At 39.9% G+C, this 21,601-nt stretch overlaps 1 protein-coding gene across 1 annotated transcript in view; it reads right to left on the bottom strand.

Moving 5' to 3' along the window:
• LOC309823289 (SH3 domain-binding glutamic acid-rich protein-like) overlaps positions 1–21,601 on the bottom strand; it is a 64,638-nt gene that overhangs the window by 32,656 nt on the left and 10,381 nt on the right. The window contains exon 3 of the mRNA XM_082655473.1: positions 8,744–8,824. Within this exon, the coding sequence (XP_082511599.1) occupies positions 8,744–8,824 (81 nt within the window). The remainder of the gene's footprint in view (positions 1–8,743; positions 8,825–21,601) is intronic.

The following is a 21,601-nucleotide window of genomic DNA, read 5'->3' as shown; positions in this document are numbered from 1 at the left end:
CTACCGATGTACTTTCTGACTATGAATTTGACTATTCTAGGTACCTCGTATAAGTGGAATCAAACAGTATTTGTCTGCACCTAATGTATACTGGAACGCATTTGAACACATATATTACATTTTAATATATTTCCGGCAAACAGATTGTACCTTCCTTTTTTGCCCCTGTGCTATTCAGTAGGCCCTCACCAGCCATCGACTTCATACATAGGAGTGTACATACGTCAATCCCAATCTCCAAATCCATCCCACCTCCCCAACTTGGTATCCATACGTTAGTTCTCTACATCTGTGTCTCTATTTCTGCTTTGCAAATAGGTTCATCTGTACCATTTTTCTAAATTCCACATATATGTGTTAATACACAATATTTGTTTTTCTCTTCCTGACTTACTTCGCTCTGTATGACAGTCTCTAAGTCCATCCACGTCTCTGCAAATGGCACAATTTCATTCCTTTTTATGGCTGAGTAATATTCCATTGTATATATGTACCACATCTTCTTTATCCATTCCATTCCTCTGTTGATGGACGGTTATCCATTTTAAATACAGTAGTGTGTACATGTCAATCCCAAACTCCCAATCTATCCCTCCCCCCGACAATTCTCCCCAGTAACCATAAGTTCATTCTCTAAGTCTGTGAGTTTCTTTCTATTTTGTAAATAAGTTCAATTGTATCATTTTTTTTAGATTCCACATATAAGCAATAGCATACGACATTTGTCTTTCTCTGTCTTACTTAACTTCACCTAGTATGATAATCTTCGCTCTTTCTGGAACTACTCTTGTTCATGTCCTAGGTCTCCTGTGGCTGACTTCCAGGCTCTGGCTTTCCCAAATGATTTCTATTTCTTTGCATTTTATTTTGTGTTGGAGGTATTTCCTCCTGTTGATCTTGAACCACACGTGGGTCTCAATGGCATCCACTCCACCGCTCATCTTGCAGTTTTAAATTAGGAAATTTCAGAATGTCTGTTTCTGCTCCAAATTCATGTCTTGTACAGTCCTCATCAAATGTTTCTGTCTCCCTCTCCTTCTTCCTTTCACGCTCCTTCCTTTGAAGGCAACAGGATCCTCTGTTCAGTCTGGTCTTCCTCCTTCAGGTTACTGGGAAACCCTGCACTTATTGAAATATTTTTGCCGTGACTCAAAATTGCTTTCAACGGAAGCTCACTAGTCACACCAGAAAATAAGGATCAAAACTTTTAATCACACGTTATTTGGGGCCCCAAACTACATTATCCAGACATAGTATCTGCACCTTCTTCACCAGACTTGGATGCATCCTAAGAGAGAATCCATCTTCTGCTAGAGGATGCGACCACGACCCCATCAGACGATTGGAACCCTCTTGAGCAATGTCAGTGTCACTGTGGGAAATGTCAGAACATCCTGGGGTGGCTGCTGTGACGACGGTCCCCACTGGGATGTTCAGATTCTGATACTGAATAGTCACACCCTGACAGCATTCTGTAAACGTGATGCTTTGTCATTGTGATGACTGTACGTACCTCTACCAGTTACGGGAAAATCTATTTACATATATACATATATATAACTGGATATTTTCCATTGGTGTCTTAATAATACTCCCCTGACTAAAATAACATATAGAAGACGTTGGTCCTAGTGGTTCCTTGCATGATATGTGACAATGATGGTATAGGTTATCAATCCTAACTTTAGTTATTTGCTTTAAATGTTAACTCGATTATCTTTTACTTCTTTAATTTCAATCTAGCATGATCCAGGGTAGTAATTTTCAATTAGAGATTCCCATCATATACTGTAGTGGAATAACTGAGGACGTGGAAAGGAGACGTGACCCATGAGCCCCCCCGCCCCAACAAACTGGAGGCTGGCGAATAAGCCAGAACTGCAAACAGTCCTGATTGCTTTGAGCGCCCCCACCCCCCGGCAAACCGGGGGCCTGCGAAGAAGCCTTGAGTGCTTTGGGCACTGATCCGTGAGATGTCCTCAGTATAATCAGAGTGGTGGGAACGCAAGGAAGTGTCCTTGGGCTACTTCAGTATAATCAGAATAATGGTGGGAACTTTGTGCTGCTTTTGCGCTCAAGGACGAAGCACGGCAGGTGCTCACGAAAGCCAATTATTGCTTGTATAATTAATAAAAACATAGGTCGCTGCTTTGGCACTTCTGAAATGTTAAGAAAACAACTCTTAAAATGTAAACCTAGATAATGCTTTAATAAAAGCTACCACAGCAGGACAGACGGCGCTGTTCTGCCTGAGCGAGCGGCAGCCCTCTGCTGCTGTGCTTCCGCACAGTTCATCTCGTGCGATGCGCTTACTTTCGGCCCTGTCATAAGATAAACTACAACAATATACTCATGTAGTTTTACTAATATATAGTTGTTCAGGATCTACTCCAGACCGACTGAATCTCATTACTTGATATTCTTGATATATTCCTACCATATATGGTAAGAATATGCTTGTCATTCATAGCATATTGCATGGTACATATGCTTGGTATATTCACAGTATAGTTCTCTGGATAATTTTGTTGTATCAAGATTTTTCCTCTATTCATTCATTTTTATAAAATAAGATAGAATGATTGCTGTTGTCTTTGAAAATAGACTTAGTGATTACATTTATATTTTGCCTAAAACTTTTTTGGAGTGACTATTACTTCATTTTGCATGCCACAGAAACAGCCTATAATTTTTTTTTTTTTTTGCGGTAAGCGGGCCTCTCACTGTTGTGGCCTTTCCCGTTGCGGAGCTCAGGCTCAGCGGCCATGGCTCATGGGCCCAGCCGCTCCGCAGCATGTGGGATCTTCTGGGACCGGGGCACGAACCCGTGTCCCCTGCATCGGCAGGCGGACTCTCAACCACTGCGCCACCAGGGAAGCCCACAACCTATAATTTTTTAACCTATCACTAAGTAGTTTTTGAGGTAACATTGATTTATAACATTGTATAAGTTTCGTGTATACATTACATTTCTACTTCTGTATATCCTACAACGTGCTCACCACCAAAAATTTAGTTTCCATCCATCACTATACAGTTGATCACCTTTACCCATATCGTCCTCTCCCTCACCCATCCCCTCTGGTGACCACTACTCTGTTCTCTGTATCTATGTGTTTGGTTCTGTTTGTTCATTTATTTTGTTTGTTTGTTTGTTTGTTCATTAGATTTTTATGTTGCACATATTGAGTGAAATCATACAGTATTTGTCTTTTTCCATCTAATTTATTTCACTTCTCATAATACCTTCAAGGTCCATCCACGTTGTCACAAATGGCAAGATTTCGTCTTTTTATGGCTGAATAGTATTCCAGTGAGTGCGTGTGTGTGTGTGTGTGTGTGTATCACATCTTCTTTATCCATTCATCTATTGATGGGCACCTAGGTTGCTTCCATATCTCAGCTATTGTAAATAATGCCACAATAAACATCAAGGTGCATATATCTTTTAGAATTTGAATTCCTTTTTGAGGAATCGCCATACTGTCTTCCATAGTGGCTTCACCAACTTACATTCCCACCAACAGTGTATAAGGGTTCCCTTTTCTCCAAATCCTCCTCCACACTTTTTACTTGTTGTCTTTTTGTTGACAGCCCTACTGACAGGTGTGAAGTGATATCTCTTTGTGGTTTTGGTTCCCATTTCCCTGATGATTAGTGATGCTGAGCATCTTTTCACGCAACTGTTGGCCATCTGTATGTCTTCTTTGGAAAAATGTCTATTCAGGTTCTCTGCCCACTTTTAATTGGGTTTATTGGTTTTCTGATGTCAAATTATATGCGTTCTTTGTATATTTTGGATATTAATCCCTTGTCAGATACATTGTTTGCAAATATCTTCTCCCATTCAGTAGGTGGGAGAAGAAGTAGACTTTTTGTTTTGTTGATCTCTTCCTTTGCTGTGCAAAAGCTTTTTAGTTTGATGTCATTCAGTTTGTTTATTTTTGCTTTTGTTTCCCTTGCCTGAGGAGAAAGATCCAAAAAAATACTGCTAGACCAATGTCAAACAGTGTACTACCTACGTTTTCTTCCAGAAGTTTCACGGTTTCAGGTCTTACATTCAAGTCTCTAATCCATTTTAAGTTAACTTTGGTGTATGGTGTGAGATGGTTGTCTGATTTCAATTTTTTTACATCTTACTGTCCAATTGTCCCAATAACATTTAACAAAGAGTCTATCCTTTCACAATTTTACGTTCTTTGCTCTTTTGTCTTTTCTTTCCCTGAGAGTTTCGGATTAGCAGATGCAAACTATTACATTTAGAATGGATAGCACAGGGAACTATATCCAATATCTGGGGATAAACCGTAATGGAAAAGAATATAAAAAAAGAATGTCTATATGTGTATAACTGAGTCACTTTGCTGTACAGCAGAGACTGCCACCACACTGTAAATCAGCTATACTTCAATAAGAAAAATAAAATAATGATGCTCATTGAAGCAGATATGACCAGATGCCTGTGAAGAACTGAGGTTGATTTTATGGAGCCAATGCTTACTTACAAAGCTCTCTTGGGAGAACTGACCTGGTACTTGGCCTGGTACAGCCTGCCTAAGAAAACTGTTCTACAAGCAATAATGCTGCTTGTAATGCTTAATATCATTTTATAAGCATACATTTTCTCCATAATAGTCAAGAGTATCTATTTTTAGCTTGAACAAGATTGATTTCCTTGCTGACACTTCTCCACCATATTGTTTGCTACAAAACGATACTTGACAAATAACATCGCTTCCATAAATCATCAAGTGTCTGTCTTCCCAAAGGATACTTGAAGGACTTTGCCCCAAGTACACACCAACACCTATAAACCCGAGCAATGCTGACAGCACCACAGGTTCTAGCATGGACTGTGCTGCTAATTAGTGGGGTATCTTTGTGCAAATCACCTAAACTTCTCGGGCTTCGAGTTCCTCCTTTGTGAAGAGAAGGCTCTGAACTGGATGTTAAGTCCCTCTAGGCTGAGCTCTATAATTCCATGGCCACCCTTTCTTCTACTTAGCCAAAAAGAATTTCATGCAATAGGACAAAACCTAAACACAAACCAGGGTGAGATCTAAAATCTGAGATTAGGTAATATTTTTAATGGGACAAGATGACGCAGAGCAGAGGGTGAGATAGAATTACATATATTGGGGTGGCTGTGTCTAAAACGTAATGAAAAAAGCAATTTGCAGAAAATTCCAAAAAAAATATGATACCAATTAAGCATTAAAAATACAAAACAACACATGTACTGCTTGTGGAGATGAATACATAGTTTTATATATAGTCTTAAAATACCCATGATGTTAGTGGCCCCTAAGGAGCGAGGGAAACAAGGATGGGGAGAGAAACAAAGTGAGCTCATTGTTTCTCTGTAATGTGTGAGTTCTTTAACTAAAGCAAATATGATATCACCTTCACTTTGGCGAGGCATATCTATGAATATTTGCTAAATGAGTCCTTAACTTAGTGGTTGTTAAACAGGAGTGTGCATCAGAATCAACCAAAGAGCTTTTTAAAAGTGAAGGTCGGGCTTCCCTGGTGGCGCAGTGGTTGAGAGTCCGCCTGCCGATTCAGGGGACGCGGGTTCGTGCCCCGGTCCGGGAAGATCCCACATGCCACAGAGCGGCTGGGCCCGTGAGCCATGGCTGCTGAGCCTGCGCGTCTGGAGCCTGTGCTCCACAACGGGAGAGGCCACAACAGTGAGAGGCCCGCGTACCGCAAAAAAAAAAAAAAAGAAGGTCCCTGACCCTCTCCCCTTATAATTCAGGGTCAGTAGGTCTGAAGCAGAACTCAAGCATCTTAATTTTTTAAAAACTGTCCAAGTGATTCTTCTGCAGAGCAGCCTATAATACAATACTAATATTTAAGATAAAATTAAACAAAAGATACAAATGGTCATAACAGCATTATTCATAATAGTCCCAAAGTGGAAACAACCCAAATGTCCGTCAACTGATGAATCAATAAATAAAATATGGTCTATTCATACAATGGAATATCATTCTGCCATAAAAAGAAAATAAGTACTGATGCATACTACTACATAGATGAACCTTGACAGCATTATGCTAAGTGAAAGAACCAGAAGCAAAGAACAAAATATTGTATGATTAGTCCAGGAGGCCCAGCAGTCAAATAAGAGGAATTTCAAAAAGAGCAAAGAAAAGAAAATGGAAACTAATGGGAAAAGAATGACCACAGAAAGAGTACCTCCAACATCTTCCAGAACTGAAGGACATGACTTTCCAGATTGAAAAAAGGCCCAGCAAGTGCCCAGCACAAACAAGGAAGAAAAGACCATTCCAAGCAGCTCATCATACACCTTCAAAGCAAAAGAGAGGAACCTAAATTCTCCCAGGAATGAGAAAAACAAAAACAGACACAAATACAGGGTCAGTAGGCAGACTGGCACCAAGTTTCTCAACAACAGCCCTGGAAACTACTAAGAATATGGACCCGCAGCTTTCCAGTCCTGAGCAGAAGTGATGTCTGGCCTGGAGCTCTGCACCTTAGCACACAGAAAAGTCATCCATGAGGGGTGAAGGCAGGACCTACCATTTTCTGTAATAACCCTTGTAATAACCCTTGACCTTTTCAAAATTATACACATATTAATTGGATAAAAATTAAATTTTAATATTCAAAGAACAGTCTTTTCAAGAGAAATGAAGATACGCATTGGGGTACAAAGATGCACTTAAGATAAAAACTCCTCACGGTACAGTCCCTCTTCAGAGCACAACAGAACCAGAAACCAAATTGTAAAATAGAATCTGATGGTCCTAAAATCAAGGAGGTTAAACCCTCTCATTGCTGATTCAATCCATCAGCAATTCTTACCAATTCTTCCTCCAAAACAGATACTAAAATCATCCACTTCTGTACTGTTCTATCCCCACCACCCTAGTCCACGCCACCATGACATCTCATCCGTTTTACTACAGTAATTTGTACCACTTCAATCCATTCATCCCATTGTAGCCAAAAAGAGTTCTAGACAAGGAAATAAAATTACTCCTCTGCTTAAAACCCTTACAATGTCTTAACGGCCCCTAAGATAGACTCCAGAGCACTGCTGTGGCCCATGGGCTGCCCACCTGCTGCTCCCACCTCCCATGGTGCCCCTTCCCTCTTCACTTCGGCAACTCAGGACTCAGCGCAGTCATGGCAGGTCTTAGGAGTCTCCAAGCCCTTTCCTGCCTCAGGGCCTTTGCATTTGCTCTTACCTTTGCCTGGAACACTCTTCCCTCCACCCTTCCTGTCCTTCTTCAAGACCCAAGTGACCTGAGTGTCCCCACCAAGAAATATACCTTAACAGTAAGGTACCATCTCTTAAACATAATAGCTAAACTAACGTGACCCAGTTAACAAACTCCTATACCAAATAAAAAATATCAAATTGCATATAACAGCTTTTAGCACTTTTTTAAATGGTTAATAACGTGTATGAGATATGTTGCATTTAAGTTGACCAAAGCCAGAAAGGTATTTCATTAAAAGGGAAATATCTTTATTTCTCTGTATAGAACCATTATCCCCTTATAGAACATTAACCAACTGTAAAATCTACATGTTACCATTTAGAGAAGGAATTCGTGTTACACCTGCATGTGTAACCTAAGCACTAAGAGACCTCAGGTGTCATTACCTGAAGAATGTGGACACATGGAAGACAGCACATCCACATGCCTCTGAGACACACCCATCTCTATAAGGTAGGATTTTTAGTTGTGTCTCCTATGGTGAGAATTAATTGGGACTCAGTCATCACAAATCTCTTTTGAAATGAAGCTGGGCATAAACAGATTAGTTAAGAAATAAATGAATTAGACAAATGTGTGCTTGTCTTGTATCTATGGAGAGTCATGTATGAGATGCTTGGTAGAGGTGAGGAATGCAGTGAAGGTAAGGAATAAAACCAGGTGATCTCTGGGGCTTCCCTGGTGGCGCAGTGGTAGAGAGTCCGCCTGCTGATGCAGGGGACACGGGTTCGTGCCCCAGTCCGGGAAGATCCCACATGCCGTGGAGCGGCTGGGCCCGTGAGCCATGGCCGCTGGGCCTGCGCATCCAGAGCCTGTGCTCCACAACGGGAGAGGCCACAACAGTGAGAGGCCCACGTACCGCAAAAAAAAAAACAGAAAAAAACAGGTGATCTCCACCAGACATTCAAATTCTTGGTATTTGCTTTATTAGCATAATTCTTTATTTAATTGATATAATTATACATAATCAAAGATGAAACAACACCAGAGGGGAAAAGAAACCTGATGAAATTTATCTTGTTCTTGAGTCTAGATCTTACTTTTTCCCTCCTCATCAGAAAAAAAAAGGAAAATTCAATTCATTTTCAATAGAAATAATTAATATAGGAGTACATATCATTATAAAATTAACTAACATAAGCTGTCATGAGAAATTCATAACAAAATAATTTCATAGACACCACCTGAGAATTTATACTTTTACATATTTAATTAACACACTTAAGATTATTGAATGCAATGATATTTCTTAGGTATTGTAAAGCTTACTATAACAAGGTGTAAACAGAGCAAAAATAATAAAAGCATAGTTTTGAAACATGCTTTAGTAGAAACCATGCATTATCTCTATGCATAAGACTTCATCAGAATAAGAAGTGTATTAAAATCATGTTAATTTAAAGATCATCACTTATTAAACAGTGTTGGTGCTGATTTTATCCTCACTTCTTATGACCTATATTGGACCCCAAGGGGGTGTTCAAGCTTACCTTTGAGCCTGGAGGGGGAGCCAAGCCAAGGAAGGAATAAATAATATTCTCTTCTTTTGCAGAGAAGAAAGAGTCAAAATCCTTGAAGCAAAGAAAAAGAATGATTAAACCCAGTGCACACTTGTGAGCCAGTATATTGACCTAAGTTAATATTTTTTATTTATTAGTCATTAAGTGAGGAGCTAACACAAAATGTTATCCCCATTTGCTTTACCAAAATGATCAAGTCCAAATTTAGGTAATTGAAGCATGAAGTTTACACTTGTTTTTACACACCTTCATTGTGCCTATTACAGTACAGTGAGAACACACACACACACACACACACACACACACACACACACACAAATTGTTCCTGCTCAGGAATTGCTGACAACACGCAAACATACCTACTGAGGAAGAACCTAGGGGCAGGACAGGAATAAAGCAGACGTTGAGAATGGACTTGAGGACACGGGGACGGGGAAGGGTAAGCTGGGACGAAGTGAGAGAGTGGCATGGACATATATACACTACCAAATGTAAAATAGATAGCTAGTGGGAAACAGCCGCATAGCACAGGGAGATCAGCTCGGTGCTTTGTGACCACCTAGAGGGGTGGGATAGGGAAGGTGAGAGGGAGACGCAACAAGGAGGAGATATGGGGATATATGTATATGTATAGCTGATTCACTTTGTTATAAAGCAGAAATTAACACACCATTGTAAAGCAATTATACTCCAATAAAGATGTGAAAAAGAAACATACATAGTGGAAGGCTTCTCTAAAAGTTTCACATCTTTAGCTGTTTCCTTATAATTTGACCCTATGGATTTGGACCCTAATCAGTGTCCAAACAACACAGGACTAAAACAATTAAACCAACACAGGATTTCTCTGCTGTTATTATAGTAGCTTCTAAGGGCCCAGACCTGTCTCAGGCCCTTCTGATATCAGGAGCCACAAGATTACAGAGGGTTTAGAAAGGCGCTTGTTTTGCCAAAATGGGAAAAACTGCACAGCGATCTGAAACCTGGTAGCTGACAGAAACCGGAAGCTCAGTGAAACTCCACCCCTATGCCAGACCACATCCAGGCCAGTGCTTCACCAGGTGGGTCCAGCCCTAAACCAACTCTCCAGTAGTGTAGTTGTCAATAACTCGGAAGAGTTTCACTTTTTATCATTAAACATAAAAGATACTCCCTGGCCACTTTCTTACTGCCAATCTTTGTCATTGGGGCTGTGATGTAATTTCAACAGTGTTGCCAAAAGGCTCAGAAGGTACAGGGTTAGTCTGGCCTGAACTGAACAGGACACTCAAACCAACGTCGTCATCTTATTGCCTACCCTCCTCTTACATGTGTTAAGAGCATAAAACCAAAGACAGGCCACCCTATATTGGGAAGAAAATGTTATGTACTTCTCATGTGTTTATCTTAGCCTAAGATTTATTTTCCTACCTGTAGCCCTGATTCTCTCAGTGATTAATTTTCTTCTGTCGTACTGAAGGTGTTTTTGTAAACTGCCTCAAATCTTAGCTGAGGGAAATATAGCATGGTAAGTGATTCTTTGGTATCAGAAATTCTCACTAATTCCCAGAGCACATACTTACTAGGTGGTTGTTAAAGATTACATGATAGAATTCATTAATAGTATAGCACTAGTAAGTAGGTAAAAGGTAATAAAGTAAATTTATGCCAGTTTCTTAAAATTCCATAGATAAATATCTGACGATCGCTAGTTGTCAACTCTAGAAGCTTTCAAGTCAAGATAAGTTTTCTTATAATTGAACAGATTGTGTTTTGCTTCAACTTAAGTCCATATAGCTTCTTCAGAATTTCAGAGGACTGAAGAACAGTTTGTTCATATTTTTTACTTGATGTTAACAAATAGATATAGAAAATAATGAGTATGAAATGGTTTTTCAACTTCCAGTTACGTTAGTGTGGCAGATTAGATGCCCTAAAACACCATCTCGAAAAAGAAATTTTTAAGCCAGATTAAGAAAAAAAGTATAAATTCATTGCTAAGCTGGTACCGGGAAAAAAAAAAAAAAGTATAGCCAAGTGAGATCAAGAATCCTAAGAATAAGCACACAACAAGGCCACCATCCACGTTGAGAGTTTCTTACAAAACCAGGAAATCTTTATCTTCCACTCTGATGCCACAGAGAGAAAAGAGGCAAGTGGATAAAGCCCGGGCCTCCTTAAGGTGGGGAGTTCTATAAAACACACACACATAAAGATACACACACATACATACACACACAGAGATATACATTTGCACGTATAGACACATACATATACATGTGCACATATAAACACATACATACACGTATATACATAGATGTATAGATACACATACAGACACATATATATACACATACATATGCACATGCATACACACATATACATAGATACACACATACATGCACATATATACACAGACACACACACCAGAACCCCACTGAGGGCTCTACCCTCAATGTAAATATAAATGAGAAAAAACTTTGCCATGAAAAATAGAATGGAAGAAAACTTCCCTGATTCAACTTTGGTGCTCAGTGAAAGAGAAAACATTCTCTGAGAATTTATAACTACAAGCCAAAATTCATGAGAGTTTTTGATCCAAATTCCCACGACATGTGTTGTCCAGAAAATCTTCAAAGGAAATCAAGTTAAAAGGGTTCTAACTTTTATGGATCTCCCAGGAAACTAGCAGAAACAAATTCCAGCCTCAAAGAGTATCTGAAAATAGCATTTTTTTAATGAGCAATTCAGAGTCAAAAATCACAAAATAAATAAGGAAATAAAAATATACCATGTGTGAAAGCTAGCAGAAATAATGGAAAGCAGAATCAGACACTGGAATTATCAGGCAGAAAATATCAAATATCTATATTTAATATACATAAAGAAATGAAAGAAAAGCTTGAAAACACAAGAAATAAACTAGAAAGAACAATTAAGCAAATTTGGAAAGAACCAGAAAGTCCTCCTAACAATGAAAATGTGGATTAAATAGCTAATTAGACCACATCAGAAGAAAACAATTTAGCTAACTGGGAGATTCAACCAAAGACATTATCTGGAGAGGGGGGAAAAAGGATGAAAAATATGGAAGAAATATTATTATAGGAAGACAGAATGAGAAGGTCTAACACACATCTTATAGGAGAAGCTAACAGAGACAATGGGGGAAAGCCATACTCAAACATATATGGCTAATAATCTTCTAGACTTGCTGAAGATACCAATCCTTAGACTCAGGAAGCCCAAAAATAATCCTAAACTGGATAAATAAGAAGAATTCTAGGGAATTCCCTGCTGGTCCAGTGGTTAGGACTTGGCGCTTTCACTGCCATGTGGCAAAAAAAAAAAAAAAAACCTCTAAATCTAGACACATCCTAGAGAAAGATTATAATGCAGCCCATGGAGGGAGGGGTAGAAGGGAGGGGAAAAGGAAAACGTTTCCCCTGCAAAGTATGGCATTAGATTGACAACTGGCTTCTCAATAGCAATGCAGAAGTCAGAAGAAAGTAAAATAATTTCAACATGCTTACAAAAAAAATAACCCTCGACTCAGAATTCTAGACTTAGTGAAACTATTTTTCATACATGAGTGAAATAAAGACACTTGTCTGGAAAAATGTCTTTTTTAAACAAAAAAAATTTAGAGGATTTACCACCAACAGACCCTCACTTAAAGAAACTCTTATAGGACGCATTTAGGCAGAAGGAAAATGATTCCAGGTGGATTATCTAAGATGCAAGAAGAAATAATGAGCAAAGATATTAATAAATATGTGAGCAAATCTAAATCTAAACAAACCTTGACTATAAAAACAGCAAGTAGAAATGTTGTGAGGTGGTATAATGGTCAACAAATTAAAATACTAAAATAACCAAACACATGTAAATAGGGAAACGGTGATTAGGGTTAAAGTAAAGATACAATCTTACCTAATTTAAATTAAGTATGGTTGTTAAAATAACTAAAGTAACCACTAAGAGAACAGATAGCTTATATTAAGTAAACGGAGAAATATAATTAGGAAAAAAGACTCTAGTCAAAATAAAGTCAAGAAAAGATAAAAAAAGAAAGAAACTGCAAAAGTTGGAAAAATAAAAAGTACATAACAAAATAATAGAAGTTACTCCAAATATATCCAAATCTCAATGCATGGGTCAAAAAAGAAATCATATTATGGACTACAATTGTTTTAGAAACAACAATGAAAATACTGCATATCAAAATACATGGAATGAGCTAAAGAAGTACACAGAGGGCAATTTATAGCCTTAAATACCTACATTAGAAAAGAAAAAAGCTTTAAAAGTAGTGAGTCAAGCATTAAAGTTGGGGGAAAAAAGAAACCAAAGAGTATGGAAGGAAAAAATAAAGATGAGCAGAGATTTAGCAAATAGGAAAAAAATTATATATAGATAGAGATGTATATAGATAGAGATCAGTAAGAATCAATAAGGCAAAAAAAAATTGAAAAAAAAATTGAAAGTTGCTAAGAGACTAGATCATATAAGTTCTCATCACAAGGAAAAAATGGTAACTATATGAAGTGATAGATGTTAATGAAATTTATTGTGGTAATCATTTTGCAGTATATACATATATCAAATCATTGTGTTGCACACCTAAAACTAATATAATGTTATATGCCAATTACATCTCCATTTTTAAAAAAGAAATAAGGGTAAATTTTTTAATAATTTTTTTGATTTTTTTAAATCACCAGTTATTTCATCTAATTGTTTCATCCACATTTATTAAAAAGTCCATTCTTTCCCCATCTATCTGCCATGCCAGCACTGTCTTAACCAGTTGTGTATTGTGTGGGACTCTATTTCCGGACATTAGGTCTACCTGTCTATTTATCCTTCAATATCACACTGTCTTCATGATCAGAGCTTTATAATGAGACTTGCTTATTTTCTGCTTCTTCTTGCTATTCTTAGACCCTGCCTTGTTCATTTTAGGTAAATTATCTTGCTTGGTTCTACAAAAATTCCTTCTGGGATTTTGATTGAAAAAGCATTGGATCTATAGATCAATTTGGGAAGAATTAGGATCTTTAAGATACTACCTTTTTATAGAGATGGTCAACCCAAGGATATGTTCTCTAGCATCATTTATTTAAGTCTTCCGTAACATTTAAATTTTCTCCAGACATCTCTTGTTAGATTCTTCTGGAGGGACTTCACATTTTTTATGTTCTTCTTAATTATGTGTGTGTGTATATATATATAAAATGCTTGTCCTTTTTCCATCATAAGGAAAAGGCAAAAACTCAATAGAAAAATGTTCTAAATATATACAGAAGAGGACACACAAACATGAAGAGCTACGCAATCTCTTTACTAACAGCCACAGTTAAAGGATGCCTCCTGTGGGGCCTACCCTGAGCTGCCACAGGAAGCCAGAGCAGATGGTTTAGAACATTTTTTAAATGGGAGAGGGGTTGAAATAGAGTTGATGGATTATTTTGTTAAGGAGGAAAATATTTTTAAATTGTCAGCCACTGTCACCATCTTTTTTCATAAAATTGAAAAATATATTTTACCAAAAAAAAAGTGGTAAAAATGTGCAACTCGCAAAGGTTCTACTCCACTTGACCCCAGTCCTGACTCCCAGGACCTAGAGGGAAGGTCAGATCAAAACAACAACAAAAACCTTCTCAGAGTGACTGGAAATGTGGGGGCGATCTCACCAGTGCTTCAAACATCCACGAATCTGTCTTCCCTCTCCTGGAATCACTGCCATCATTAGTTTCAAAGTGTGACCATCCCTCAGCTCAGCTTTAAAAAACTCTTTGTATTGTCTGTTAGAGCTAAACATACTGAGAGTGATGACCTAGGTCATGAAGGTGGAGCCCTCGTGAATGGAATTAGTGCCCTTTATGAGGAGATCCCCCAGAGCTCCCTCACCCCTTCCATCACATGAGGACAAAGCAAGAAGGCACCAGCTGTGAAACAGGTGGCCCTTATCAGAACTCAACCACGCTGACACCTTGATCTTGGATTCCCCAGCCTCCAGAACAATGAGAAATAAATTTCTCTTGTTCATAAGCCACTAAGTCTGTGACATTTTGTTATAGCAGCTCAGACAGACAAAGACACACACCAGTGTCTACTCTGAAGCAATGAAAATGAATAAACTAGGAACAACAACAATCAACATGGTTGTATCTTTGAAATACGTTGGTGAAAGAAGCAACTCAAAAAATACAGATAGGGGCTTCCCTGGTGGCGCAGTGGTTGAGAGTCCGCCTGCCGATGCAGGGGACACGGGTTCGTGCCCTGGTCCGGGAAGATCCCACATGCCGCGGAGCGGCTGGGCCCGTGAGCCATGGCCGCTGAGCCTGCGCGTCCGGAGTCTGTGTCCGCAATGGGAGAGGCCACAATAGTGAGAGGCCCGCGTACCACAAAAACAAAAAAAAATACAGGTAGTATGAGTCCATTTATATAAAGCTAAAAAATAGGCAAAACAAAACAATGTATTCCTTGGATGTGTATACATGGGAGATGGGAGAAAAGGAAAGGAACGGTAAACACAAAATTCACTACCCTGGCTCCCTCTTGTGCAAAAGGAGCTGCACACGATCAGGGAGAAGCACGCAGTGTGCTTTTAAATTTCTGGAGATATCACGCTACTCAAACCGATGGTGTGCACATGGTTGTTCATTTTTATTATCCCTCTTGAAACTACGTATTTTTTATCATCTATGGCACATTTCATAATAAAATTTTAATAACATAAAATAGCTTGTTCAAGACTTGTGGTTGCCAAGGAGGAGGGGGTGGGGGAGGGAAGGACTGGGAGGTTGGGATTAGCAGATGCAAACGATTATACAGAGGATGGATAAACGACAAGGGCCTACTGTAGAGCACAGGGAACTAGATTCAATATCCTGTGATAAACTATAATGGAAAAGAATATGAAAAGGATATATATGTATAACTGAGTCACTTTGCTGTATAGCAGAAATTAACACAACATTGTAAATAAGTTATACTTCAATAAATTTTCTTTTTTAAAGGCAAGGAGGGCTTCCCTGGTGGTGCAGTGGTTGAGAGTCCGCCTGCCGATGCAGGGGACACGGGTTCATGCCCGGTCTGGGAAGATCCCACATGCCGCAGAGCGGCTGGGCCCGTGAGCCATGGCCGCTGAGCCTGAGCGTCCGGAGCCTGTGCTCCGCAACGGGAGAGGCTACAACAGTGGGAGGCCCGCGTACCGCAAAAAAAAAAAAAAACGGCAAGGAAAAATTGCCCATAATGGCAAAACAAAAAGTTACTTTTATTAACGTGTTGGTATATGTACTGTCAAAGTTATATATAAGATAGATATAATTTTATATAGATAGATAGATAGATAGATAGATAGATACATATATATATATGGACTTCCCTGGTGGTGCAGTGGTTGAGAGTCCGCCTGCCGATGCAGGGGACACGGGTTCGTGCCCCGGTCCGGGAAGATCCCACATGCCGCGGAGCGGCTGGGCCCATGAGCCATGGCCACTGAGCCTGCGCGTCCGGAGCCTGTGCTCCGCAATGGGAGAGGCCACAACAGTGAGAGGCCCGCGTACCGCAAAAAAAAAAAAAAAAAAAAAAAAAAAAAAAAAAAAAAGATATAATAAAATTGTGATCATACTGAAAAAGAAATTTTAATTAAAAAAAATAAAATAAAATACCCTGTTCAGTAACATCAGTGTGTTGAGAACGCCCTCCCCCTGCCCTAATTGGACGGGCATCCTGTCCTCCCTTGCAGTCCTGTGTCCCCACAGATACTTGCCTCTCAGCTGAATGGTCAAGGTCCCCTTTGGCTGCTGCGTCCAGGCCCAGGCAGGCACCCCAGCCCTCACCTAGGCAAAAATGCACAGACTCCGACTTGGCATCAACAGACAAGTTGGCTACTTCCTGTTAGTGTTCTTCGGCCAGGCGGGTGACCCGGCCTCCACTGTGCTGCTTCTCGGTGGTGTGCCCTTTCTGTAGGCAACAGTTGTCTGCCACGCCCTCACGATAACATCTTCATCTATTCTGCCCAGAGCAACAGGGGTTCAGGCTGGCAGGGACACGATGGTACTCAGAACTACCTGCGACATCCAGCCCTCTCACTGCCCTGGTGCAGAGAAAGCCACTGCTTGCCCTTGAGGTCCCCTCTCCCTGCTGCCGTCATCAGGTACGGCATATAGGTGACCATTCAAGAATCCAGAGTCCAGTGATTCAACTTAAATGGTAGCATTATTCTGACCGTCCACATTTCAATCGTGTGGAAAGACACATCGACCATCCAGATTTATGCCATTTTATTTTTTTAAAGCAGGTTTATCACTTTCTTTTTTTATTTAATTTTTATTTTATATTGGAATATAGTTGATTTACAATGTTGTGTTAGTTTCAGGTGTGCAGTAAAGTGATTCAGTTATGCATACACATCTATCCATTCTTTTTCAGATTCTTTTCCCATATAGGTTATTACAGAATATTGAGTAGATTTATGCCATTTTAAACCTGACATATCCTTCATAACTTTTGAGTCTCCTTTCAAAATCAGAACCTACAATACAAATAGTCATTTTTACCTACTTTCTGAAAACAAAGTCCTTTGCCTCATTAATGAACTTTTGTTAAGAATATCCACAGACTGCAGAAAAGCAAATTTAGCAAAGTTGCTAGTAAGAAAAACGTCTAATACCTCTCTGAAGGCAGAACTGAAAAGAATTAAAAACAGTTAAACATAAAATAATTTGTATGCTTACTCATTAGAGCCATACTTGTAATAGGAAAATACATCTTAAAAATAGAAGCCTTTTTTCTTACTTGGGAACTCTTTTCTTCTTCTTCCACAATTAAAATGAAAAGCATTGCTAGATCACAGCAAAACAGAATAAAAAATGCCTTTGAGGTTTTATTTTTATAGCAGAAAATAACTGCAGAACTTTTACCCTGGAAGTTAACATAGATTGAAAGAAAATGCTTCAATATTGTTTCTACCGTAACTTGCCTTGATTGAAAAGGACAGCTAAAATAAGCAAAAGTAAGAGGTTTTAAATCCTACTTTCACTGGAAAAGTACTAGAAGAAAACATGAGATGATTCCTTTGATGATTTTAGAGTGCAGAACAATTTTCTAAACAAGACAGGAACCATTTTTTTAAAAAAGGTTAATAGATCTGTCTGCACAAAAAAATTTAAGTCCTGCATTCCAAAAAAGTCACTTTAAAAAGTCAAGAGACAAATAAGAAACATGGGAAAATATTTGCAACATGGTAGTGACAGGGCTACTTTCCTTCAAAAGTAAAGACTATTACAAACCAGTAAACGTTACCTGGAACCAAATAGAAAAATAGTAAGTCATAGAAAAAAACACAGAGAGCTTATAAACAGAGAAAAAGATGTTCAGCCTCACCCATTAAGACAGAAATCCAAGTCAAAGCAATGAGAACACATTTTTCACTTAGATTGGCAAAGATCCAAAAGTGTGCATATAGAGTGTTGTCAAAGTCACAGGGAAACAGTCACACTCAAATTACATTTGAAAATGTAAATTGGTGCAACTATAGTCCAGGTTTAATATCTATTGAAGGGTGAGAAGCGTATATGCTGTAAGTCAGCACACCTTCTAGGAATTTATCCTATACATATACTCAGACTGAATACAAAGCACTGTACCCATAAAGAGGTTTCCTGCAGCATCGTTCGTAGCTGAGAAAGACTGGAAACAACATGAATGTTCCCCATTAGAGGACTGTGCCAATAAATTATATCACATCCAATGGAATGTTGTGCAGCCATTAAAATAAACAGTATATGATCCAGCAATCCCATTCCTGGGCATATATCTGGAGAAACACATGGCTTGAAAAGATACATGCACCCCAATGTTCATTGCAGCACAGCTTACAGTAGCCAAGACATGGAAGCAACCTAAATGTCCACTGACAGACGAATAGATAAAGAAGATGTGGTACACATATACAATGGAATATTACTCAGCCATTAAAAAGAATGAAATAATGCCATTTGAAAAATGACAAATACTGAATCGATCAATCAATAAATAATAAAATTTAAAAATTTAAAATGATATAAATGAACTTATTTATAAACAGAAATAGAGCAAAGACATAAAAAACAAACTTATGGTTACCAAAGGGGACAGGGAGGAAGGGATTAAAAAAAAAAAAGAAATAGTGCCATTTGCAGCAACATGGATAGACCTGGAGATTATCATACTAAGTGAAGTAAGTCAGACAGAGAAAGACAAATATCATATGCTATCACTTATATTTGGAATCTTAAAAACTGATACAAATGAACTTATTGACAAAATAGAAACAAATTCACAGCCCTAGAGAATGAACTTATGGTTACCAGGTGGGAAGGATAGGGGAGAGGGATAGATTGGGAGTTTGGGGTTGACATGTACACGCTGCTATATTTAAAATGGATAACCAGGGACTTCCCTGGTGGCTCAGTGGTTAAGAATCCACCTGCCAATGCAGGGGACAACGGTTCGAGCCCTGGTCCGGGAAGATCCCACATGCTGCGGAGCAACTAAGCCCGTGCGCCACAACTACTGAGCCTGCGCTCTAGAGCCCACGAGCCACAACTACTGAAGCCCGTGTGCCACAACTACTGAGCCTGCGCTCTAGAGCCCACGAGCCACAACTACTGAAGCCCGTGTGCCACAACTACTGAAGCCCACACGCCTAGAGCCCGCGCTCCACAATAAGAGAAGCCATCGCAATGAGAAGCCCACACACCGCAACCAAGAGTAGCCCCCGCTCGCCACAACTAGAGAAAGCCTGCAGCAATGAAGACCCAACGCAGCCAAAAAATTAATTAATTTAAGAAAAACAAAAACGGATAACCAACAGGGACCTACTGTATAGCACAGGGAACTCTGCTCAATATTCTGCAGTAACCTAAACGGGAAAAGAATTTGAAAAAGAATAGATACATGTATATGTATAACTGAATCACTTTGCTGTACACCTGAAACTAACACAACATTGTTAATCAACTATACTCCAATATAAAATGAAACTGTTTTTAAAAAAAGAGTATGTGCAGCTATGCAATGATCTCTGAGATGTGGTTATTAAGTGAAAAGAACAAAGTGTATAGAGTACACCCCCTCTTTTAAGTGATATGCAATTGTTAATGCACATAGAAAATTCCTGGAAGGCCAAACAAGAAATTGCCAGCATTGGTTGGTCCAGAGCAGGACTGGCTACATAATTTGCAGGCCCCGGTGCAAAATAACAACAATGCTTCCCTTGTTCAAAAATCATTGTGAATTTCAAGACAGTACCAGTAGAGCGTGAAACCAAGCTGAGAGCTCTCTTGAGCGGGGTCTGGTGTGACTTCCCAGATGGCAGATCCATGAAGCTGGCCCACCTGAGAGGAAGGAACTAGAGGGGGATGAAATGGGAGGGAGAAGAATCTTCACTGCAGGCAACTTTGGAAGCATTTTAATTTTTCCGTGTGCACATCTATCAATTTTTCAATTGTTAAAAAATTTTATGAAAAATAAAAATTGCTCATCACCACTACCTCCCCCGAAAAAACTTACTCTCCCTTTCTTTATCCAAGAAGAGTTGCAGTTCTTAAAAATTCAGCTCAGGGATTTCCCTGGTGGTGCACTGGTTAAGAATCTGCCTGCCAATGCAGGGGACACAGGTTAGAGCCCTGGTCCGGGAAGATCCCACATGCCACAGAGCAACTAAGCCCGTGCACCACAACTACCGAGCCTGCGCTCTAGAGCCCATGAGCCACAACTACTGAACCCTGCATGCCACAACTACTGAAGCCCCTGCGCCTAGAACCCGCGCTCCACCACAAGAGAAGCTACCGCAATGAGAAGCCCGCCCACCACAACCAAGAGTAGCCCTGGCTCACCACAACTAGAGAAAGCCCACGTGCAGCAACAGGGACCCAATGCAGCCAAAAATATAAATAAATAAATAAATAAACAAACAAACATAAGGTCAAATTCAAAAAAAAAAATTCAGGGCTTCCCTGGTGGCACAGTGGTTGAGAGTCCGCCTGCCGATGCAGTGGACACGGGATCATGCCCCGGTCCGGGAAGATCCCACATGCCGCGGAGCAGCTAGGCCCGTGAGCCATGGCCACTGAGCCTGCGCGTCCGGAGCCTGTGCTTTGCAACGGGAGAGGCCACAGCAGTGAGAGGCCCGTGTACCGCAAAAAAAAAAAAAATTCAGCTCAGGGTTGAGGGATGTCTGGAGGCCAGGAGGTCTGGACTGGGTGGGGAGAGAAGTGGGGGGTGCAGGGGAGGGACTTTTCCTCACAGAGCAAGTGCTCTCTACACTCTGGGAAGCTCCAACTTCAATCCCAGGAGAGCTGGACTGGACCATATGTTCCACTAAATAACTGCTTGCCACATTAAGACTGTTTGAAGACACTCCCACATTCACAGGACTTTGAGCTAAGCCTCTGAGGAATCCTAACACAGCCATGTAAATTCACACAGCCTGTACTGTCCCCTATAAAGCCATGTCCACCCAGGACCTCAGAAAGTGACCTCATTTGGAGATAAAGGTATTTACAGAGGTAGTTAGTTATGATGAGGCCGTGTTGTACTAGGATGGACCCTATTCCAATGAATTTTTGTCCTTATAAGAAGGCCATGTGGGGACTTCCCTGATGGCGCAGTGGTTAAGAATCCCCCTGCCAGTGCAGGGGACATGGGTTTGAGCCCTGGTCTGGGAAGATCTCACATGCTGCAGAGCAACTAAGCCCCTGCGCCACAACTACTGAGCCTGCACTCTAGAACCTGTGAGCCACAACTACTGAACCCAAGTGCCACAACTACTGAAACCCACACACCTAGAGCCTG

The sequence above is a fragment of the Grampus griseus genome (assembly GCF_964374135.1).
Source record: "Grampus griseus genome assembly, chromosome: 5".
Lineage (NCBI taxonomy): Eukaryota > Metazoa > Chordata > Mammalia > Artiodactyla > Delphinidae > Grampus > Grampus griseus.
This window is presented reverse-complemented; position numbering and strand designations above follow the sequence as displayed.